The sequence below is a fragment of the Phyllostomus hastatus genome, unplaced genomic scaffold (assembly GCF_019186645.2).
Source record: "Phyllostomus hastatus isolate PE091 unplaced genomic scaffold, TTU_PhHast_1.1 phas_contig_80, whole genome shotgun sequence".
Taxonomy (NCBI): Eukaryota; Metazoa; Chordata; class Mammalia; order Chiroptera; family Phyllostomidae; genus Phyllostomus; species Phyllostomus hastatus.
Window position 1 is genome coordinate 40,217,367 of NW_025333960.1, and position 24,129 is coordinate 40,241,495.

The following is a 24,129-nucleotide window of genomic DNA, read 5'->3' on the forward strand; positions in this document are numbered from 1 at the left end:
AGGCAAACCAACTGATGTTTCTCTCTCATATGGATGTTCTCGCTCGCTTTCCCCCTTCCACTCTCTCAAGAATCAATAAACATTCCTCCATTGAGGAATAAAAAAACAAGTAATAGTGGTTGCATTTGTGTAGCTGGAATAAGGGAATGAGACTAGTGAAAGAATATTAACTTTTCCTTTAACTTTCTGTTGCATTATTTTACTATGAACATCTGCTATTTTTACAGTATAGTTTTTATACCTTAAATAACAAACAAAATTCAACTGAATTTAGTTGCTAAAGGGAACTCATCTTATCCCTCCTGGGTTGTGGCAGGAAAGCTGAAACCTACTGATTTCTATCAAATGAAGTCCAGGATGAATCAGTGACTGGATCAGACACAGGACTTAACAGAACCTTGGTTAGGACCCCAGGACTTCACTGGGGACCCAAAGGCAGAAGTCCCTTCCGAACGCTCCATGCCTCAGGGGAATAAATGAATAGGATGTAATGATATGGCTCACTGACGCTGAACATTTACAGGTCCGTAAAGTGAAGCAGCCCAGGGGTGAAAGGCCACGTAAAGGCCCCAACCGGCGAAGAACTACACAGTCACATCGCTGTCGGTGAGAACCACTGAGCTGTGGAGCGTCTGGTTATGCAACAATAAATAACTGACACAATCTACTCTTTAAAAAATAACACTGTTGCCTCAACTATTCAGATACCATCACATTATTGTAAATTCTGCTTTCTGATGTGGTTTAAAAAAGTCCCCATTTAAAATATTTAAACTTAAGAGAAAAAAGCCAACCACAGCTAAACTGAATTATTTAATACATTTTGTAGGAACAGAAGGAATGCAACAAGGATTAGAATTTTATAATATGCATTAGACATTTATGTAAAAGGTGTCCCATTTTCTTAAAAAAAAGTCTCCTCTATTTCTTGTCTTTGCTATTTCTTCAGCATAATAACCAGAAATTACTATTCTTGTAGATAAGGGGCTCCACTGTTCTGGGCAATAATTATAACCTTACATGTCGAGTCATTATCATATCCCAAACCTTTCATTTCGCCACACAGTCTCACTGAACTGCCTTACTCTCTCTACTTAAATTCAAAGAGCCTGAACAAAAGCTAGAAGCCCAAGGATGTTTAGGTACTGATTTAGTACAGTGTCTACTGGCACAAACCTTCTATTTATTCATATTATTCAAACTGCAGTAATACGAAAGAAAGCTTCTGTAATGAGAAAGGAACTCAGAAGTGAGATCATTAAATATAACTAAATACATTTTAAATATAAATACCATGTATTTCCTGATTAGTATCAGGTAAATATCTAAACTATCTACCCTGAATTCTGGTCTAAGAGAAAACGTCAGAGACAATTCCAAAGAAGGTGCTTCAAATTATTAGGTCCATTTTGAAAACAATGAGGTCCTCGGGGACAGTCACTTTAGTCTTTCTTTTTATCACAGACTTCTATTGGTCCTTTTGCTGGCAATCCATTTATGTCTGCACCCTAAAATGAAAAACCATTTTAGAGATTATTACAACAAAAAGACATCATCATAAGAGATATTCTCTTTGAAACAATCGACAAACTTCTGAATGAAGTTTGAAAAAAAAAATCTCTGCTTCTAGAGATGTGCAGGGTCATGCAGGGGTGTCCAACCTTTTGGCGTCTCTGGGCCACACTGGAGGAAGAGGAGTTGTCTTGGGGCACGCATTAAATACACAAACACCAACGAAAACAGATGAGCGAAAACTAGGCTTTACGTAAATGTACGGTTTTGTGTTGGGCCACATTCACAGCCATCCTGGGCCGCGGGCCGGACCCCCGGGCAGTACAGCTGAACACAACTGAGGTTGAACATAATGAGCACCAAGGCTAAAGACAATCTGTTGTCTAAATATTCATTAAAAAAAAGTAATTAAAAAATCCCTCTATGATCCTTCTGATTAAGTCTTCTACCAAAGTTATCAATCATTGAAACTGGCTTATTTTAGTATGATCTCTTCTCATCCATCAGCTATTCAATCATCACTCTCACCGGCCAGTAAATACTGGTTATCATCTTGGCCATAAGGCAAGGCACAAATGCATTAATTCAGAGATTGAGTTTAAAACCTTAGTTTAAACCCAATGTTAATCAGTTAAAAAAAAAAATCAAGCAGCCCAAACCCCTTAGTTTTAAAAAGAAGGAAATGAAACACATTGATGAAGCTTCTGGTTCCAAGAACCTACCTTTCCAAAAGCCAAGTATTTATTTCACCCTGACTGTACCGCCCCCTTCACCCGCCCTTCCTTATTCGAGGCATTTTAATGTTCTTACCTTGTAGTCCACTTTGCCTTTGCTTTTATCGTTGGATTCTTGTACCGCTTTCCTAGGCCACATACGATTGACAAAGGGGGAAATCAGAGGGTATATGTACGGCTCCAGGAACTTTTTGTAGACCCAGAGCAGAACCGGAATGACGATACAAGGAATGCACACCATCGTCCCGGCTGGGGGCTCCCGAACTGCCGAAAGACACAAAGAAAAACAAATTAGTTCACCACAGACTGCTGAGTGGAGGAACTTACCTAGATTAAGACCTCTGAAAGGAATATTTCTACACTGAATGAAAAACTTAGATCATACTATTAGCTAAAAGCAAGAATCTTTTAACAATGCTACTATCTGCAAGGTAAAGGAATAAAAGGTGGTAGGCATGAAAATAACAGTGAGGTTCCTGCCTCCAAATGTCTCCAATCACTGCTCCCAGCTGTAAATTTAACAATAAAGCAAAGACACCAACATTTGCTAGGTGCTAGGCAGTCCAACATTTTGCGTATGCAGTTGGCCCTCTGTAGTCCCAGGTTTTATATCTATGGAGTCAACCAACCCCAAATTAAAAACATTTGAAAAAAAATCCAGAAAATTCCAAAAAGCGAGACTTGAGTTTGTCATGCACAGAACATTTCACTGAATCCATGCAGATGGAGTGATGTGTAGGCATATATCCGTCTATTCACAAATACTACACCATTTATATACGGCACTGGAACATCCGGGGATTTGGGTGGGGGAGGGATGGTGGCCGGGTGTCCTGGAGCCAATCCCTTGAGGATACTGAGGGACGGCTGAATGACTCATTTAAGCCAAAACCTGGTTGAGGTTGGGAACCCTTGCTCTCTGAATTTACACTCAAAGCAAAGGCAGGCACAAAGCACTGAAGAACTTGGTAATGATGACTTTCGCTCCAGTTCAGTGTGAGTATAATGGCCTAATCACCTTCAAAGACAGGCAGTACTGATTAGCCAAACCTACAAGTGGGCAAATCTTGTGATAGTAAACTCTCTCAGTTATCACTTTGGAAGACCTCTAGGCTGCAAAATGGCTGGTCTTTTACAGGCAACGATTCTCCCTTGATACAACTGCCTTTCCTTTTTAATGGCAATGAAGGGAGACAGTGTAATAAAAAATTTCACTTAGTATGATTATTATAACTAAATTGCTTATTTCCAAGAACTTAAGATACCTAATTTTCTTGAAAATTAGAAATCACCTTGGAATTTCTAAAAATCAGCAATTTCTTAAACAAGAACGAATCCTACTTCCACAATATACTATCCTATTAAACCAAAAACTTCTTAAATTTACAAGAGTTTCTTTTTAATTCTCACCCGAGGACACGCTTACTGACTTTAGAGAGAAGGAAAGGGAGGGGGAGAGAGAGAGAAACACCGATGTGCCTCTTGCACGCCCTCTGATAGGGGACCAAACTACAACCTAGACATGTGCCCCAACCGGGAATCGAACTGGCGACCTTTCAGTTTACAGGACGACACTCCAACCAACTGAGCCATACTGGCCAGGGAGATTTGCAAGAATTTTTAATCCCTTAGAGTAGCTTGAAAAACTAAGAAGCTACTTCAGAACACTGAATTAAGCCAGTAATTCAGGATGTTAAAATTTCTTATTTTCAAACTCGTGTAAATGAAGTATTATGTACCCACAAATGAGTGGGCATCATGTCTGCACTACAGCAATCTAAACTTATTCACGATACAAGTAAATAATGGCACAGACAATTCAGTTTTGATGACTCTGAAGTGAATTGCAAGAGCTATAAACAAAAACCCAAATGTATATCAATGAACAACCAGCTATTTTACAAAGGATTCATAACTGGATTCTTTAAAAAGGTCCCTTATTCAAATTAAAATAGCAATTTAAGAATTTACCAAAATATATTTTTAAAGATTTTATTTATTTATTTTTAGAGAGGGAAGGGAGGGAGATAGAGAGAGAAACATCAATGTGTGGTTGCTGGGGGTCATGGCCTGCAACCCAGGCATGTACCCTGACTGGGAATCAAATGTGCAACACTTTGGTTCACAGCCCACGCTCAATCCACTGAGCTATGCCAGCTAGGGCTAGAATTTACCAAAATATTTAAAAAAAAAATTCTATTTATTTATTTTTAGAGAAGGGAAGAGAGAAAGAGAGGGAGAGAAACAACCACGTGCAAGAGATACATTGATCAGTTGTCTCTCGCACATCCCCTACTGGGGACCTGGCCCACAACCCAGGTGTGTGCCCTGACTGAATTGAACTGGCGGCCTCTGGGTTCGCAGGTCGGTGGTCAATCCACTGAGCCACACCAGCCAGGGCAAGAATTTACCAAAATATTTTAAAGCCAAACTAGCGATGAGTCTTTTTCACCATTTTCAAGGAATCATTATTTTTGGCCATAGACATTTAAAATCTGATCTGGAGAGACCCAACGGGTGGTCTGGTTTAGGAGTTGCACTCTTAGAGGTACCACAGGGCAGTAATCAAGCAGACTGGACTACACTGCCTGGATTTGAGACCTGCTCTCCCCACTTTCTATACGGTGTTTTGGGCAAATTATTTAACCAGTCTGTGCCTTAATTCCCTCATGTGTAAAACACAGACAGTAAGAGTGCCTAACTCACAAGGATGTGGATTAGCTAGTGGATTAAATTAATATGCGTACCAAGCTCAGAAGTGTCTGCATATATTAAGTGCTATATAAGTGTTGTTACAAAAAAAAAAAAAATCCAACAGTTGTGACCTGTCCAAAGTTCACAAAAAGGTAACTAGTAACTACAGCAGGTTATGACCAGATTTCTGGGTCTGGTTTCCTATCTCAAGGATTTTGCCTCTTCCCCTTCCCAAAACACAATGATTATGTTAATTCCCCTCCAAAACGACTGGCAACACTCTGAGCACGTCTAGGCTGATGGCAGGCAATCCCCCTCCATCATAAAGATTCATTTTCACCATGTAATTGCTGTGTTTTAAATAAACTCTCAAAAACAAATAGTACTAATCAGTCTTGTCATACTTATGGCTTTTAAAAAACCCTTTAGCTCTCTTCAGAAATGAAGATACTGTATTTCATTTCTTAATCTTCATAATGATTCTTCGGTGACTTATTTTACTTCATGTGGAAACTGTGGCTTAGAAAGGTCTAGAAGGTGGCTATGATAAATTGATAAAACTATCATTTTACTTATTCTCCACAAACCATTTCTCGGATACTACAACAAAGCAAGTGAAACGGATTAAAATTGTGGGAGAGGAATTTTCTTTCATTCGACTTAGTCCAATACAATACAACAGAGAGGAAAAGGCTGAGGCTCCCTCAGAAACCGGGCAGGTAGAGTGGGGAACGCCACCTCCCTCTAAGTAACCCAGTCTAGCGTATCATTTTACTGGAGACTGGCTGAGTGAAGCCAGACCCCGACTGAAAAGACGAGTGAGTGAGGGCGAATGGTGATGAAGATAATAGAAGGGCGAAGAAGCCGACAATTCAGGCCAAGAAGGGAATAAATGGATATAAAGGGAGACGCAGAATGGAGGCCAGGCAGGTAAGTGACGCAGACGGAGGGAGCGGCAAAGGGCGACGGAGGGAGGGCGAGCGACAGGGGCGCGTCGGAGAGTGAAGTGGGGGTACCCCAGAGTGCGCAGGGGGGCAGGGCAGGGGCCCAGGGCAGGAGAGCCGCCACCCAGAGGGCCAGCTCGGTCAGCGCGGCCGGGCCGGGGCCTGCGGCGCAGCCCAACACCGCCGAGACCACAGCCCACCCCCGCCCCATACCTCCGGCCTAACGCCCAAGCCCACCCAGGCCCACTCACCCGCAACCACCAAGCCCAAGTGCAAAGGCCCGTGCTTCCGGAGGGAGGGACGTGCCGCAGCCGAGCCAATGGACACCGCCAAACGGGCTGATCAACCCACGTCTGCGTCAGCCTGACGTCACACAGGACGTATTGTGACGTAGGGGCGGGGACTGGGCGCTGCCGGCGTAACCTCCAAGCCCGAGGGCAGACACGGGAGCTTCGCGGGTACGACTCCGTGCCTTGGTGCGTTTTTCATCCCCAAATACCAGAACAAAACTCAAAACATTACCCAAGGAATAACGCCTGTGCCATTGGTTCACCACGATAGGGGTGGGCAGTGTACTTGCAGGAGGGCCGGGCCCTTTTCAAACTCAGGCGTTCCTAAACCATTCCCTCTCCTAAAGGGCTTCAAGAGCAGGATAAATCGTCAACTTGAATTGGCTATTAATTTAAGAAATGCCTGTAAGTGGGGTGCCGGGCTGGGTGGATAGGGCTAAGGGAGAGTAACTGGGACAACTGTAGGAGCTTCAAGTACTTCTTAAAAATGCCACGCCACTTCATTCCCACTAAAACAGGTGTCGGTGTTGAAGATGCGGAGAGAACTGGAAGCTTCCCTCATGGAGCTAGTGGTATTTATTGTAAAATGGCACAACTGCTTTGAAACACCTGGTAGTTACCATGACCCAGCAAGTCCCATCTTGGGTCATGCAGAAGAGATACGAAAACACGCCCCCACAAAAACTTGTCAAGGCTCACAGCACTACTTGTAATGGCTTAAAAAAAAAAAAAAAGACCCTGATGTTTAACTAATTTTATATTGATGCAAATCATGCACCAATAAGCAGCAGATACATGGATAAACAGACTACTCTAGGTTAAGTCAAAGCCAGTGACAATGGGCCACAAACTGATTTCTTTCATAAAGTGTCAGCACAGGCCAATCTACAGGTAAGTGGTTCCCTAGGGCAGGATGGGAGTGACAGCTAAGCACTGTCAAAGGTTCCTCTTCCAGATGATTAAAATGTTCTAACTCAGTTGACAAAACAATACTCATTACTAAGATCCATTGCACTGTGGCATGTTGCAGTGTGTTCAATCTCAATAAAGTGACTGAAAAGTTTCAGAACTTCCCCATGTTCTAATTCCACCTTGTACAAAAAAAAGCAACACATCCAAAACAGTATGTTTATAAACCAAAAGTAACAGATGGCAAACAATAATCTATGTTTTTAATTCTGATCAGAAGAAAACGTGTGATCATTTGTAATACATTTACTAATAAAGACAACCAACATTCTGCTTTTACTTTTATTATTTATTTTATGCTGAATTTACTCCCGGGCCATAAGCTTTTGTTTCTTCAGTTTCTTCTGGGATATCTGGGGAAAGAAGATAACAAAAAGACTAAGTTTCCCAAAGAAACCCACATTACATCTAAAGGAGTAGGTCTTAGCTCAGTGAAAGAACTGGCAACCTCAACAGAGGTCGAGTTCTCTGGCATAGTGATCAGGGATGTGAGTTTCAGCCCAAGTTCAATGAAGGCAGGGACACCAGCCGGATAGGATTCCAGTGGCAGGAAGGATGGAGGATATTTAAGTGACAATAGCTAACAATGATGTATGATACATGGGAAAGTTGGTGAGAGTAAATCATGGGTTCTTATCATAAAGACCTAATTTCCCCCTTATTCTTTAATCCTCACCCAACGATGTTTATTGTCTCCAGAGAGAGGAGGGGGAGAGAAAGACCAGTTGGTTGCCTCCTGTTCACACCCCGACTGGGGATCAAACCCACAACCTTTTGGTGTACAGGATGATGCTCCAACCAGCTGAGCCACTGCACCAGGGCTTTCCTTTTCTTCTCTATCTATGAGGACCTACTGTGGGAATCATTTCACAGTACATATAAACCAAACCACCATGCTGTAGTCTACTCCTTAAAGTGATATGAGGCAATTACCATATTTTACCATGTATAATGCACTCCCATGTATAAAGCACACCCACATTTTTGGCCCAAACTTTCAGGAGAAAAAAAAACCTTTGATTTTAATTTTTAATTCAATTTTTACTTATTTATATTTAGATACTTGTTCTTTATATTATTGTAGTTTGCATATGGATATCATTGCTTTCTGAAGTTATTCATTAAATGTATAAGCATAAGTAAAAGAATTAAAAACATTTATATAGATACAGAATCAGTACCATCCATGTGTAATGAGTATTCTTATTTTCCCTCAGAAAGTTCGCATTATACACAGGAAAATACAGTATTTCTTAAAAACAAAGCAACAACAAAACACTGAACTGCCATTTACTGGAAATAGGCTTAGTAGATTAAGGGGGGTTGTTTCTGAACTTGCTGTATTCTAAGTGGCTATGGACACAGGGGTTATCAGTAGACAACCACAGTCCCCATATACTGAATAGTGTTATACAAAGTTATTCACTGTTAGCCAAGAAACGAAGACCCATGAAAGCCCAAATAAAATACAAGGCTGCCGGTTGCTCAGAACAGTTTCCTTTCACGGTTAATCCAAAGGTGTCCTAAGTTGGTCATCACAGCAACCGCAAGTCTAACACACACAACTGCAGCCGAGCAGAGACTAAGCACTTTACCTTCTTCTTCTGTGCAACTTCCTCCTCTGGTTTGGGAACGATCTGCTCCTTCTCCGTGAGGATCATCTCGATGTGGCAGGGAGAGCTCATGTAGGGGTTGATCCTGCCGTGAGCTCTGTACGTTCTGCGCCGCATCTTGGGAGCTTTGTTCACCTGGATGTGCTCAATGACCAGAGAATCCACATCTAAACCCTGGGAAGAAGGGAGAGGGAACACACCAGGCCACGTCGTTATCTTAATGCCATCACTGGAAAGTGAAGTCCCAGCCTTAATGAACTCATTTCGGAATGGCAAGCCTTAAGAGATCAAATATCGTATTTGTTCAAGCAGTTTTGTCAATTTCGTTCCAAATGTCCTTCCTTAAATTAAATCCAAGTAACTACAAGAACTCAGGGCCACCAAGTGGGTGTTAAAGACCATTTTAAGAGTAGTGTCAATTTCTAGACTTATATGATAAACAAGGTTCTGTCAGCATGGCGTAGCAGCTAAAAGGGTTATAGCCAGAGACCATGTTGGATAAACCTGTTTTGTTGACATCAGTTTAACTTCTAAGTGGAACTTAACATGTCTCTCCATTAAGAATGTAGGCAACAAACCATATTAATCATTACTAAGGCCATCATTTTGTGGCCTTTGTGGCCAACTATATTTGTGCCTTTGCAATAGTGTTTTACTGTTTGTATAATAAATCTGGACGAGAGCAACATTAGCTGAACCACTACCCAAGCTGAATACATATAAAGACCTCAGTGCTCTGAGTACCTTAAGTTCAGCATTACTCTCTGCGTTTTTAAGCATGTGCAGCAAAAACTCAGCACTCTTTTTGGGCCACCGACCCTGTGTCCAGCCCCACTGTTTGGCCTGAAAGAAAATAGAGGCTATTAGTCATTTCTTGATTTGAATAAAATGTTACAATCAAGATTAATTTATGGGGCATTCTCCCTCCTGGGATCATTCCTCACCTTTCCCTCCCCTCCCTTCTCCCCCACAGGCACACATCTCTTCCACTCTAAGGGACCCCATGAGACTTGCAACCAGGGGAGCCACGGGCCGCAGCAGCTCCTCTCAGGCTAACCCCTCCCCCAACCTATCTCCAAGGCCCCCTTTCCTGACTTTCCAAAGAGCTACACCAGGCCTGCCTTGGCTCTCCCATTGCTGCTTCTGTTCTAAGCTCCTCCTTGTTTCACTGTCCCCAGCTTTAATAAATATACCCTCAAAAATAAAAAACAATGTTTTGGCCCTGGCTGATGTGGCTCAGAGAATGGATTGCCCGCTTGCAAACCAAAGGGTTGCCAGTTCAACCACCAGTCAGGACACATGCCTGGGTTGCAGGCAACCACACACTGATGTTTCTCTCTCTCTCTCTAAAAATAAATAAATAAAAGTTAAGATTGTTTTGTTTACGTCAAGGTTGCTCAGAACATGGTTCTTTTCACGGTTAATCCAAAGGTGTCCTAAGACTGTCATCACAGCAACCGGAAGCAGCCCGATTAACCTTAACCATCCTCACACCCTCCGGTCACTTTCCCTCACACAGCAGCCATTCAGTCTCACCTGGGCACACCTACCCACTCCACCATTGTATCGGCGGAATGGGACACACTGCTTCTTTAGAGTAACATCTTTCAGATACTTGGTGGCTTTTCGAATATGCATACCCTTGATGGCCTGGGCAGTTTCTCGAGTGTTCTAAATATAAATATAAACTGGCAGTTACCATGTGAAAGTACCACAATTTGTAAACATTAAATTCTTAGATCCTAAAAATGTCAACATTTATCAACAGCTAAAACCTTTCCATTTTCAGGGGAGCTGAAAAAATCTGTGATTAAGGGCCAGGGAGGCTTGGCTTGAACCTCAGGAGTAAAGAACCCAAAACCTCTGTTCACTGGCTGTGATGAAGTTTTGAACCCCACCCCCTCCAGCAGCAATCAGGTCCCACAGCTTGACCTGCACACCAGGTTCTCAGGTTCCCTGGTCATTTTCACCCAATCCCCGCCCCCCCAGTCAAAGTGGTCATTGCACTCGGATATTTAGTGTCTAATAGGTGGCTGCTCAGAATCAAGTAATTTTCACGGTAAATCCAAAGGTGTCCTAAGAAAGACATCACTGCAGCGACCTTTTTAGCATGGTTAAAAAAAAAACAAAACAAAAAACAACACCTCACTGGAACACACAAAATGACTCTTTTAGAACGTAACTATGATTCACGTACCTTAAAATGAACACGAAGATTTGAACCTCTTGATTTGCATGCTAAAAAAACAAAACATTAAATTCTTAGATTCTCAGTATGTCAACGTTTTGGTTAATTTCATTGTTTCTCCTAGGCCACAATAAGAAATGTTACTTTTGTGCACTCACATTTTGTGGGGTTCTCCGGGTCAAGTGAGTAGCGAACCATCTTCAGAGGTCACCTGGAAGGGAGAGGGCGTCACTGGCAACACAGGTTTACCGGCAGCTCACGGTCGGACCCTGTATAAAGCGCTGCCAGCAGCTGCTCAGACAGGAGTTGTTTTCATGATGAATCCAAAGGTGTCCTAAGAAATGCCATCATCGCAGCCACTCCTTCCTCCATGCAGCGCTGTCCTTCCCTGCGCGCCGACCAGTGTCGACACCAGACTAAGGGACACGAGCTTCATCGCCCTCTCTTACTCTTTGGATGGGAACAGGCCTGTTTCCATGCGACCCCGGACCCTTCAGGCGTAGAAAGACGCGGGGGCACTGCGGGAGCGGAGCTCCACTACAGCCCTCAACGTGCTCCCCTCCCACAGAAGCCCCCTCTACTCACACAACTTCTCAAGTGATGCTGTCTTTGCACACTTCTGTGCTCTAATCAACGTTCAGCGCCAAATGAGTCAAGGCTCGACCCGACTTAATTCCTCCCCCTCCCCCGCCATGATCTCTCGTTGAGGCCACAAACACGCTGCATATTCGACCACCACTCACCGTGAGGCACTGGACCTCCAGATTAGGAAGCCGCACAGACCACGGGCTGCCCGTATACCCAGAGCCCCTATTCCCGCCCATCAGGCCCCTTTTCGGGCCGCAGGCCTCGGGGCGCCACATCAGGCACTCTGACACGTCCCCCCGCACAGGGGTACACCGCCTTCAGCAAGAAATCAGTAACTGCAAGACTTTTCCTCCCTGGGGTCTCGAGATCGGTGCCCTCTAGACCAGGATGGAGGCGATGATCGCAGGATTCCACACTCAGAGAGTCGCCGAAAAAGCACTCACCTCTGGTCGCTTTCGGGAAGAGGAAGAGCAAAGGCTTCTGGGAGAATTCATGAGAATTCAATGTCTCGCGAGATTTCCAGCAATAGAAACGAGATTTCAAGAAGAAAGAGGGAGGAGAAAGGGAGTGTGAGGTGTGTTTTAGAAGATCCTAAAACGAATTGCCTTCTTAGGGATTGTCTCAAAATTCTCCTTTTTGGAAATCTAGAAATAAAGTTAGGAATTTTAAATATCAAATAACTAAAAACAGGTTTGTGCTCAGGTTCGTGTGGCTCAGTTCGTTGGAGGGTTGTCCCATAACCAAAAGGTTACGGATTTGATCCCCGGTTGGGACACACCTAGGTTTCGGGTTCATCATCGTTTGGTTCCTACTGGAGGATTCTTCTTTCTTGCATGGATGTTTCTGTCTCTCCCTTTTCCCCTCTCTAAAAGCAATGAAAAAACGTCCTCCGGTGAGGATAGTTCTGTGGAGCAAAATGTTGTCTATTCGATGCAGCGTCAGGGCACATGCATGCGAGAGGCAGCCCATGGACGTTTCTTTTACATCATCTTTCTCTCCCTCTCTTTCTCTCTTTCACCTCCCCTCTCTAAAAATAAATTTTAAAAATTTAAAAAAGAAGATGCAAAGGATGGGATGCAATTATGTTAATCAGAAAATTCTCAGGATGAGAATATCAGCCAGCCACTTGACTTGAAGCGGTGAACACACAGTACAATATACAGATGATGTATTATAGAATTGTACACCTGAAACTTACATAATTTTTTAACTAATATCACGCCAATACAGTCAATAAAAAGAGAGAAAAAGAATGTTACTCTGTCGATTGTTCTGCAGCCTGTGTAAAGCCTGTGCCAACGGAAGGGTCTGGTTCCAGTGTGGAATCTGGATCCCCACTGCCACGTCTTGATCTGCATCTGGTGGAGAAACACCCGTGGGCATTTTCTCCCCTTTCGTTGAGGTATTGGCGGGGTAGCACTTAGCTTTCGGCCCTCTATTTCAGGGCACCATCACTCTAGGCAGGTTCAGACTCCAAGTGGATGGGATTCTGAAAAACACTCTGTGTGGTTGATTCCTTGGCCTCAGTTCCGGGGGACCTCAGTCCCAGGTCCCTCTCCTGGACTCCACTCCCCTTGCCAGATGATGGACTCCACAATCTTTCCTCGGTAGTTTTCACCCCTCACACTTTCAGCCACAGGCTAAGAACTCCCAAATCAGCATCTTCACTCCACAGCTCTCCTGAGCTAGCTCCAGATAGCAAACCACTTCCAGGACATCTTTCTTGGCAGGTCCCCAAGGCAAATAATATTTGAAACCTAAAGTGCCTTGAACAGATCATCTCCTCCCCCAGCTTCTTCTTTTCTGTTGCATAGTGATAACACCAGCCAAGGTTTTAAAAAGCTTACTAAATTCCAGGCGTTATTTCAGTGCTTTTCAATCAGATGCATTTTCTTAATTAATCCTTAGGACAACTGTAGAAAGAGATATTACTATTATTTCCACTCTATAAATGAAATTAAGGGACTTCAATCAAAGTCCCACAGCTCAAAAGTGACATCTGGAAGCAAAGGCAAGCCCTGTGACCAGATTTGTCATTACAAGGCAATTTTGCCTCTCCCTTGCCTTGGCCAGTGGCTTCTCTCTGTACGTCTAAGTTCTCAAACTAGAAAGCTAGAAACAATTTCTCTTTTTCTTATCTTCGCTTACACTTAAAATCCAGATGACTACTAAGATTAGGGTCTTCTAAGTGGTCGTCAGAACTTTATTTCTCTGCACTCTCACATCTCCTCCACATTACTGACGGAATCATTTTGCCAAAACAGCTGCCAAAATGATCATGTCATCTTTCAGGTTTTGTTTTTTTCTGTGGTTCTGGTTCCAAATTCCTAGGGATGGCATAAGAGCCCTCTATAATCTGGCCTGTGCCTTCCTCATCGCTTATTCTTTCTTTCCCCTTCTCCTGCACACTCCAAACCTGGTTCTTGATGATGAGAGAGAGATCAAGTCTATTGTGGAAAGTAGACATGATACCACATTTGATTTTGTATCAGCTAGCATTGGATTAGACTAGAAGAATGAGAAACTTGAGATTATTTCCTTTTGGAGGGAATGGTTTATCTTTTAGAGCCACAGTGATATTTATATAAAATTTAAATAATTTGCTCTTTAAACTTTATTTGATGCCTATATCTTTCAATCTGTTGTTTGTAAATTTAAATTTTTTATTATATTTATTGTGCAGAAATCTTAATTATTAAAACAACAAGGAACTACAAATAGGTTTAATTCTCAACCATCAATTTCTTTGTTCATTCACCCATTCAATGAATATTTGGTGAATGCATATTGTACGCCTGCCAGTGTGCTAGATGCTGAACTATAACGGGAGCTAGGAGAGTCCCTAACCTCCAGGAACCCACAGTCTTGGGGTGAGGGTAGGTAGCAATGGAAGGATGGGGAATGTGGAGGTGAACAATCAATTAGAATATGCTGTGAAACTGCTAAAGTAGGGCGAGCGCTGAGAACCTTAATTATAGCACTTATGGGGGAAGCTTTCCCTGAGCAGGTGACATGGCAGCTGCACAGTGAATGACCAGAAGCAGCTAGCTGGCCACCACAATAAGAGGGAAATGACTGTTGTTTCCAGCAGGAAAGTTCTGCTATGGAAATTGCAGGTGTTTGGGTTGCTTTTGGGTGCCAGTGGGGACAGATCCAGGAGACAGGTGAACCTGATCTTGAAGGATCATATTTATCTGTAAAGAAATTTTAAGTTTATCTTTTAGAGTCCATGGCGGGGGGACGGGAAGGTCTCGTCAGGCAGGGATCCAGCAAAAAAGAAAAAAAAATGAGAAAGAATTTGTGGACACACACAACAGTGTGGTGATGGGGAGGAGAGGTGAGGGAAGGGTGGAGGTGGAAGAGGGTCTAGAAGGAGTAAATGGTAAGGGAAAAAGTACAGTAAAAATAAATAGAAAAAAATGAAGTCAATGAAGGACGTTTGAAAGCATTTAAACCCTTGGGGGGATGGTTGAGGTGACTTGATCAGGCTCCCCTTTGAAGGGGTCTCTCTGCAGGGAGACACTTGGGGGTGCCAAGGGGCAAGACCAGAGGCTGGCAGAAGGTGGTGGTGGCCTGAACTGATCTGATTCAGTTTTCTTTTCTTTTCTTTTTTTGTTTTTCTTTCTTTGGCAAAGAGAATGGAAAGTGGCGGGTGCATTGAAGAGATTTCAGCAGAAGTCACGGGATTTCACAGCTGTAAGCTGTAAAACTTGGTAGCTGTGTGATCTCGCCAACCCTTTCTGGACGTGTCTTTCCTGACTGTGCTGGCAGCGTCTCCTCATTGAGTGCAGAGCACAGCCAGTCCCCCTCTGCCTCTTAGAGTAGAACAATGGGAAACCAGCTTTATGGGTGACACCCCGCAGAGGCATTTTGTGTTGGATTGAAAGGAGAAGTATGAATCTCCGTAGGGAAAACTTCATTCATAAGCATTTGGGGAAGTGTTTTTGAGCAGAGGTAGGGTTTGGAGTGGGGCCGGGAGAGGATGTTTTCGGCCAACCCCAGAGGACACCAGTATTTGAGCAGAATAAAGCCATTTGAATGATAGCAGGGTGCCTTTTGCTTTGCCCCAAAATGTTTTGTTTCTATGTTTTTAAATTTCTCACTCTGGTTTTTTTTATTGTTTTGTGTTAGAGAAGGCTTCTCCACTCTGATCATTGTTTTAATTCTCCCATTTGGGCGATACTTTATGGTTTTATTTTTCATGTTTCTATGTGCTACTCATCTGTTGTAAAGCCTGAGATGTGGATCCAACTCTACTTCTTTCTCATGGCTGCCCAAATGTCACAGTTTGTTCAGCAGTCTTTGTTTCTCCCGTAGATTCGAAAAGCCATCTTTCTCATATGTGAATAAGAAATGAATTTGAAAGATGGGACATACTGGGGAATATTTGTACAGCTGCGAACCCCTCCAGTGGAGAAAGAGAAATTGAGTCTGCAAGAAAGAAGTTATAAGTGTAAGAGCTGAGTCCCTGAAAAGCAGAGAAGAACATAAGTTGGCGGTGGGGTGGGGTCACCCTCCGCGCAAGGCTGCAGCACACATCCCTGATGACGGAGGGGACCCGGATACGGGAGTGGGTGCAGGTAGCTTGGTGCGTATGGTGATGGGACGGTGATAGGAAGAAACATGCTTGATTTTCAATAGCGCTTACTATGAGCTGGGCATAGTTTTAAGCATTTTGATTGGGTTTTCTCATTGAGAAAACTTGGAGGATTTCCTTAAAGATCTTGTGAAGTAGATGCCCATACAGTTCACATCCTCTTAATCTGTAAGAGGGCTTTTGGAGACAGGTGGTTAGCTGAGTATCTCAGTGAGCATGTACATACCCTGCTTATGTGCGTACCCTACTTGTGAAGGTCCTAGGGTCAAGCTAGGGACTGGATAATAATAAAATCAGTAGAGGGATGTGGCTCTGAATTGGAAGTGAGTGGAGCCTCTAGGAAGAGAGTCTGGCAATACAAGGCATAAGAACCAACATAAAATGGGAGGGAGCATATTTCTAATACACATAAGTATGTAAGCATTATAACAGTCTCCCTGCTTGTACCATCAGTCCTGGGCGTGGAAATGACTTTTTGTTGTTGCTGGTCTCTGGGTGCCCCCATGGCTCTTACTAGTTCCCTTGACTTTGCCCACATCTCTCGAGTCCCTTAAAGTTTCGTCTGGCAAGCTCTCTGCATGAAACTGTTTTCTGCTAGAATCTAACCCAGAGGTTATCTACCCTATATTTGTATACTTCCCAGGACCAGAGCTCAATGTTTTACTTACCTTTTCGGTCCTGTATTGAAAGTAACATTGTACTTGATGATGGAACTAATATTTAGGGTGCATCTATTGTATGTCGAACGCTATGCGCACTTCGTCTCACTTACTGCCCACAAAGACTTTGTAAGGAAGATTTCACTACCTATGTTTCAGAGAGGATGGACTTGACCCTCAGGGAGGCTGGGTAACTTGCCCGGGATGCTACAGCTAACAGGCAGCACAGGATGCATTTGCTGTAGAGCCAGAAGGATCTGACTCCAGTGTTGGGTCTCTTCCCATCACACCTGCCTGTCATGGGGGAAATTCCAGAGAAAGTGGAAATACGGGAAAATTTGCCTTGGATTTTACAACTTTGCCAAGGGCGAACCTGGAAAGCAACTCTAAAATTATTCACAAAACCTTTCTGAAGGCTACGTTCCTGTCGTTCCTCTGGAGTGACACTATTGCCCACTAGGTGGCACCAATTCAACGTCGGGTGAAGCTTTCGCCGTCATTTTTTTTCGGGCAAAGGGCGCTTGTAACAAGTTCCAGTTTACCTTGATATGTAAATATGACTTTGATCTCCTGAACTCGTATTTCCTCCAAACTGGGCTGAATTTTAAGCCTTACAAGGATGAGATTGTGAATGGGAGGGTGTGGGGTTGGGGAAGTGGGTGGGGTGGGGGGGGGGAATGGGGAGAGAAGAGACGGAATGTTGAAGCTCAGCCCCAGGGAAAGGTGTGAATGCGCTCAGGGGACATTCCACAACCTGTAATACCAAACCAAGGAAAACTCTCATTCAAAGACTGCGAGAGCATTAGAGCTTCTCTGGTAAGACTGACAAGCTGAAAAGTTCTGAGATGTTCTAAATTATGTAAATCCACAAACAAAGCCCCCACTAACAGTATGTTTACTCAACAGATTTGAACTACCTGTACCTTTCCAGAAAAAGCTACTCTTCAAGAAAACAATTTAAGAGTCCTTGTCAGTGCTTAGCTAATAATTCTCTCTCCCTCACCCTCTTTTTGTCCCCAGTTGACAGAAGACATGCCGTCACCTGAGACAATCCTTGGATTTCTCTCCTCCGTGGGACAGGGCCTCCTGGAAATGAGCCTTCCCAGCAACACGGGACAGCGCTGTGAGTGCAAAAGGACCATCTGAGCATAATTAAGACCACGCAGACACTCATTAGCTTCAGCGATGCTTTCTTCAAAAGATTTGGATGAGAAGGGGGGAAAGGACAAGAAAAAGGTTCTGAGGGGTTCTAAGGTAACATTATAGAGACAGGAAAGCGAAAGGGACAAAACGACCTGTGCATCACTGTGGACCAGCCCTGGGAAAGACTGCTCAGCCTCCTGTATGACCGCTGGCACTGAGGGTTAGTTTCCAGGCGGCTGTTTCCGCGATTACCCAACAGAGAGAATAGCCCGGCGCCACCCCACCGAACCCCCGGAGCCTCCGCGTCTTGTTCGCACAGGAGCTTTCGGGACACTGTTCTGGACCCTGGTTCGGCCCTGCTGCGCCTGGCCCAGAAGGAGGGACCCCCGCTCCTTCCACCCGCTCTGTCGGTAGCTGATGTAAAATCATTGCGGAAAGGCTCGCTTCTTTCCCCCCCTCCACGATGCAGGAAAACGCTTGCAAAACCCTTGGACATCACACGTGTCTTTCCTACCCAGCTGTGCTGCTGGTGCCGGCTTCGACCCCAGGCCTCAGGACCAGTCTTCTTTGGTGCTAGCAATGGCCTGATAAACTCTTCCTTATTGAAAGACTTTGACTGTGGAAATATCTTTTTTTTTTTGTAAGGCCACTACATAAGGTACAACTTTTGCTGTCTTCTCTTTGCTTCTGAAGGGGACTTCTTTTCTTTTTGCCCAGGTGAAATTCTCTAGACAAAATTTTCAGGTTTTTTCTCTTTATATGTATTATTTAAATGTAAAAAAGCCCACACAAAACTCCCCAGAGAAGACATTTAGATGGTTCAAAATCAAAGCAACATAAAAAGGCATTCAATAAAAATCTCACTCCTGTTCCTTTCCCCATCTGCCTCGCCCTCCCCACCCTTCACCCCACAGGTAGCCACTGTGTTTGTCACTTCTTGGGTATCCTTTGCAGGCACATTGCATCGAGTGTGCATACGGAAAGGCTCATTTATTTCTTTGGGGGAAAGAATTCAGCATATTTGCTCCCTGGTTGCTGAATGCCCTTTTATTCCTTCTTACCTTCAGGGTAATTTCTGCAGTGGCCACATTTTTTGGGGGGGAGTGAAAAACTGAGACAAAAGATCTAAGTATCCGCGAACAGAGATAGACGGTGCTCCTGTCCCGGAAGACGGGGAAGCCAGAGTCACCGGGGCTCATCCAGAGCGCTTGCTGGTCTTCCCCCACGTGCCCGGGCCCCTCTCACTCCGGGAGGAAGACAGTGCCTCCTACTGCAGGAGCCCACCCGAGTGACCCTGCACTTGGCCTTCTCAGAGCCGCTCCACCTCTGCCGCCCCTCCCAGAACTTGCTCCTCCGCCGCCTGGCCTCCACTGCTAGGGTCTGGGCGGGGAGGGTCTCTGCCTGCCTTAGACCCTCCAACATCTCTTTCTCTCCCCTCAACTTCTGTTTATTGTCTCTTTCATCCTCTTTTTGCCATCCAACTTTTCCAAAGGCTAGTTACTGAGATTCCTCACCACTCAGTTCAGTCACCAGTTATCTTCCCATCGCTCCTCCCACCCCCTTTCCCTCTGGCCATCAGCACACTGTTGTTGGGGTCTGCGGTTTGATTTTTGTGGGTTTTTTTTTTTTTTGCTTCATCTCTTCACCTTTTCCAACCAGGCCCGCAACACCCTCCACCCCACCTGACAGCTGTCAGTCTGGAAAGGCAATTCTTTAACATAAAGAATTCTAGGTCTCAGACATGGTTTGAAGATTAGGGATAAAGTAGGAGAGCTCAGAGGAGGGATGCCCAGTAGACGGGAGTGTTGGTGCTGGTGAAATCCCATATGAAGAGTGGTAAAGTGAGAAGTGCTGTGTAACAACATCACCTTCAACTTAGTGGCTTCAAACAACACACATGTATTACCTTTCAGTTGCTGCATGTCAGGCATCCAGGCAAGGCTGGAGTCTCCTGCAAGGCTGTGACCAAAGGCTGGGTTCCCTCTCGAAGGCTTTACTCGGAAAGGATCTGCGTCCAACACCTGGTTGCTGGCAAGTGTCAGGTCTTTGCTGGCCTCAGTTTCCCACTGGCTGTCAGCCAGAGGCCATGAGCAGTTCCAAGTTAGTTGTTGGCCAGAGGTGGCCCTCAGTTGGTGGCCCTTGCCATACGGGCCTCACCAACACAGTGGCTTACTTCGTCAAATCCAGCAAGGAGAGAGCACCTGCCAGCAAGACGGAAGTCAGGATCTTCTATAATGTAATCATGGAAATCACATTCTGTTACCTTCACTAGTGTCCTCCGGGTTGCACGCACGCCACAGGTCTTGCCTGCACTCGTGCAGAAAAGTTTGCACAAGAGCATGGGACTGGGGTGGGAGTTGTAGGGGTTGCCTTAGAGCCTGTCTACACCAAGTGGGCACTTCTGTTCTTGTCATGTAGGGGAGGAAAAGGAAGACGAGCGTGTTGAGTGACTTGCCTGGGGGCACTTGGGTAAAATGTGGTGCAGAAATGATTCCAAGCGCAGCCGGTCGGCGTCGAAGGGCACGGCCCTTTCGTTGCCCTAAGGTAAACTGCGGGTGTTTGGCCTGGATCAGAGGAGACTCAGGAGGGACTCCTATCGACAGTCGTCTGGACCTCGGGTGTCCCCATGATGAAGGTGTAAACAGAGCTAGAATCAATATCGGGGATTTTCAGGATTATATTTAATCCCAGATGGAGGACTTCTAGCATTTACAGTGACCTGCATGGAATGAGCTGGCTGTCTCCGGAAGTGGCCAGTTCCCTTCATCACCTGGGTTTGACCGGCGTCCACTGCAGGATGAACCTGCCCAGGAAACTGGAGGGGATCCCACCGTTGGATGGGCGTCTGCTGGGCAGGATTTAAGACCTCAGAAGTAAAGAGTCTGTGTTTCTTAAAAAATAGTGTGATCATTGCACAACGCAGCAGAGGAAAGGCCCTTGAACTTCACCCTGTTTGTGAATCTGTGCAGGTCTGAAGCCCCACAGGAGGGGCCCCAAGAACGTTCCCCCTCCGCCCCACTGAGAGTCTCTTTGGGAGTACAGGCCAGGGTGATGGCAGCAGTCATTCCCAAGTGGATTGTCCCCTGAGGGCTTCAGAGAAACTTTTCTCAGAGTTTTATCATCGCAAATGCACAAAGAAGGAGACCGGCCAACCAGGGAAGAGTTCGTGGAGGCCACTGTCCACTATCTCCTGGCAGATGACGTTCTTTGTTGCTCACATCAGCAGGCGATGCGACAGCTCCCAGTTTCCGGCAGCAGAGAAATAGTAGTAAGAGGAGCCTGGGGCAGGAAGTGGAGTCGATGGAAATTTTCAACAGATGGCAAAATCGTAACTTGGTTTGACTGCTGGTGGAAATGACCCAGCAGAGGGGAAGATGTTTTGGGGCGATGGCTGTGCGTGAGGGGGGCGGAATCTGGTGTGTTTGTGTGTGTGTGTGGGGGGTCAGGTCTTAGAAGCACAGACGGCTCGTCCTTAGTAACTGGAGGGGAGGCTGAGGACTTGGGTCCAGGTGCAAGTGGGCGGGTGGGTGTGATGGAAGGGGCTTGTGGGTGTTCTCTTCTGATCGCTTTTATTTTCCCAGTATAGTAAAACTCAGGTCACTGGCTGAGAGCGAAGGTGGAGAGATGTCTCATGTCTGAGAGGAGAGAAGAAGATGTAAGAGGGTTGTCTAGAAGGACTAGGAGGAGTAGGGAAACACAGTTGATTTCTAGATGGAACTGGAAGACCCCTCACGTCTGCTGGTCACTAATTTAATTTAGTGAGCTTGTGTTGTGTGTGTGTGTGTGTCTGTGTGATTCATCTATGGTCTGCCAAGTAGGTGTAGTTACAGAAATAGGGGAAAATTAGATTTCAACAAAGGTTTGGTAGTATAGGGAATTTACCCAGTGAACCATATACATCTGGCACTTTGGGAATCTGTGTGGATAGAAGAGTTGGTCACTGCCAATCTTTTCTTGTGGTCATTGGTCTATTTAGAAATTCTGGGGTCAGTACTTTGTAATGTTTTGCTAGGAAATGGACCCTTTAAAATCAGGTTTAAATGTCACCCCCCTCACATCCCCCCCCCCCAACTGAGCTTTGGAAATTCCTAGAGTATTTAAAAACAGACTTAATTTGGTGACCTAGTCCTCCAATCTGTCACTGGAAACATTTAAAACGCTTCTCAGTGTGGCAATGAGCCCCTTTGCTTCGCCCTCTCTTTTCTCTGTCCCTTTGTGCAGGCGCGCTGGGCAAGAGAAAGGGCCCCAGCAGGGGGAGCTGCCCGCTTTGCTCAGCTGCCTTTCCTCCTCACAGCGCTGGCTGCCCTCCTCTCGTCCTCTCCCTGGGAGGTGCTGATCTCCAGGCCTGCTCAGAATCCCGAGGCTCTAGGCTGATCTTATAGCAATCATTTAGCTTTTGTGTATAGGGCTGGTTGGAGGAGATTACTAACATAGCGAATTAAAATGACATTTCAGCGGAACCACTGGAGTTTGTGGGTGTGTGAGTGGGACCTGACAGCCTCACGCTGGGTCTCATGCTCTGCGTCAGTGGATAACCTTGTGCTATCTCTCCCCCCAAAATGTGCCAGGCCTGGCTGGCCTCTCAGGCAAATTCCTTTCAACTACTCCAATCCCTGGGTAAACCCACTATTTCACCTGCACTGTGACTGTGTATTTGCAGGAGAAAAAAATACAACCATGCATAACTGTGTGAATGAATTTGCATGAAACGCTCTTTATTAAGGAGAATTATTCAGCTTCTTTTAGATGTCTTCTAAGTAGAAGAATTCAAGGAATTGGAGTTTGTGATTTGCAGAGGGAGAGAAACATAAAAAAACAACCCCCTCCCCCAAACAAGCCCACCTCTACCTTCAGCATACAGAAGAGCTGAGGTCAGAGTGCACATGGAAACTTAAACGGAGGCTCAATTAACTTTCTCTGTAGTTACAGCCCCTAATCCAGTGCTTCCCAAACTGAGATCCCGGTGATTCTAATTCTGCACTGAGAGCTCTGAGATCAAACCAGTTTAGCAAAACTGACTTCTCTGTCCTATTCTTGGAGATTGACAATACACTTCATTTACATAATCATTCGAGGCATATATATCGAGCTCTTTCTATGTGCCAGGCTGCCTGCCAGGTTCTGGGAGAGTGACGGAACAAAAAGAAGCCTAGTTGCTGCTTGCATGGGGCTTATTCTCTAACAGGGAGATGAATATTAATCAAATAGCCAAACAAATGATATCCAATTACAGATCCAGGTAAAGTCTACAAAAGGAAGGAACGCGCTTACAGGTGTGGTCAAAGGAGTTCTATGGAAAGCGAGTAACCTCACGGGGTGATCTGATCATAAATTCTTAGCTGGGCAGGTCATGTCAGGCCCCAGGGGTGTAACTTCTTTAGTCAAAGGCTTATCTTTGCCTTAAACCAGCCTTGTTCATTCATTCTGCGCGCTGGGATAACACGCCCTTGAAATACCCACTCTCCAGACCCCTCCTTACAGTGTGTAACCTCCCTCGAGAGAACACAGAATCTTAACGATTCTGTAATCCGATCCCTGCCTAGCCTTCTCCCACCCCCCTGTAATCTTCCTTACATTCCCTCCTTATCTCAAATGCATAGAGAAAACTGCAAACTGTTATTCTTGGGAGCATTTGAGACCTTGCTGCTCAGCATACGGTGTCCTCAAATAAACTCTTATAAATAAAAACTCTCTGCAGGTCTAGATGTCGCTCACAGTGACATAGGAAACCTAGGCCAGGGGTCAGGGCAAGGTTCCCTGACGGTGGGACACTGCAGATATCTGAAGTTTGATTAACAGTTAGGATTAACTAGGTCAAAGGCCAAAGCTTGGTGCTTTAGAATGTTCAGTGCAAACATGAGCCACATATGCAATTAAAATTTCTCCACCAACCACGCTATTATGAGAAGGAGAAAAAGATGAAATTAATTTTAGCGTTGTATTTTACTTCACTCTCAGGATATCCAAAATATTGTCACTTCAACATTTAATCAACATACAATTATGAATACAGTATTATATATATTTTTTGTTCCTAGTCTTTGCAATCTGGTATCTTTTATACTCGGAGCACATCTCGACTCAGACTAGCCATATTTCTAGTGCTTGGTAGCCACGTGGAGCTCGTGGGGACTGTGTCAGAGGTGCAGAGAGCGGAACTGAAGACGAGACCAGTGCAGCAGGAAGTCAGAGAGAGAA

The 24,129-nt window shown here is 44.8% G+C and overlaps 2 protein-coding genes and 4 non-coding genes across 6 annotated transcripts; all 6 read right to left on the bottom strand.

Annotated features, from left to right (window-relative positions):
- Window positions 1-800: 800 nt before the first annotated feature.
- Window positions 801-6,257, bottom strand: CUNH18orf32 (chromosome unknown C18orf32 homolog). Its single transcript, XM_045850272.1, has 3 exons — window positions 6,136-6,257; window positions 2,323-2,510; window positions 801-1,508 (listed from the first exon to the last, which is right to left on the bottom strand). Exons 2-3 carry the CDS (start codon window positions 2,485-2,487, stop codon window positions 1,443-1,445), a joined length of 231 nt encoding a protein of 76 aa, XP_045706228.1. The 5' UTR covers window positions 2,488-2,510; window positions 6,136-6,257; the 3' UTR covers window positions 801-1,442.
- A 1,031-nt stretch (window positions 6,258-7,288) lies between these two features.
- On the bottom strand, window positions 7,289-12,032 carry RPL17 (ribosomal protein L17). The gene is made up of 7 exons (XM_045850271.1): window positions 11,976-12,032; window positions 11,103-11,155; window positions 10,954-10,994; window positions 10,293-10,427; window positions 9,501-9,599; window positions 8,739-8,930; window positions 7,289-7,496 (listed from the first exon to the last, which is right to left on the bottom strand). The coding sequence occupies exons 2-7, from the start codon at window positions 11,140-11,142 to the stop codon at window positions 7,449-7,451; spliced, it is 555 nt and encodes a 184-aa protein (XP_045706227.1). The 5' UTR covers window positions 11,143-11,155; window positions 11,976-12,032; the 3' UTR covers window positions 7,289-7,448.
- On the bottom strand, window positions 8,624-8,687 carry LOC123826466. Its single transcript, XR_006787046.1, has one exon. It is a non-coding gene; the product is annotated as a small nucleolar RNA SNORD58 (small nucleolar RNA).
- LOC123826464 lies at window positions 10,149-10,213 on the bottom strand. Its single transcript, XR_006787044.1, has one exon. It is a non-coding gene; the product is annotated as a small nucleolar RNA SNORD58 (small nucleolar RNA).
- On the bottom strand, window positions 10,789-10,853 carry LOC123826465. Its single transcript, XR_006787045.1, has one exon. It is a non-coding gene; the product is annotated as a small nucleolar RNA SNORD58 (small nucleolar RNA).
- Window positions 11,235-11,300, bottom strand: LOC123826467. The gene has a single exon (XR_006787047.1). It is a non-coding gene; the product is annotated as a small nucleolar RNA SNORD58 (small nucleolar RNA).
- Window positions 12,033-24,129: the final 12,097 nt, after the last annotated feature.

What these genes read in the sequence shown, in the direction of transcription:
- CUNH18orf32 (XM_045850272.1), bottom strand. Translation starts at nt 2,487, where the DNA reads ATGGTGTGCATTCCTTGTATCGTCATTCCGGTTCTGCTCTGGGTCTAC. An exon ending in AAGGCAAAGTGGACTACAAG is followed by an intron (nt 1,509 to 2,322) that starts GTAAGAACATTA and finishes TTTTCATTTTAG; the next exon opens with GGTGCAGACATAAATGGATT.
- RPL17 (XM_045850271.1), bottom strand. Translation starts at nt 11,142, where the DNA reads ATGGTTCGCTACTCACTTGACCCGGAGAACCCCACAAAAT. An exon ending in GAGTGGGTAGGTGTGCCCAG is followed by an intron (nt 9,600 to 10,292) that starts GTGAGACTGAAT and finishes ATTTTCTTTCAG; the next exon opens with GCCAAACAGTGGGGCTGGAC. An exon ending in AGAGTAATGCTGAACTTAAG is followed by an intron (nt 8,931 to 9,500) that starts GTACTCAGAGCA and finishes CCTTCTTCCCAG; the next exon opens with GGTTTAGATGTGGATTCTCT.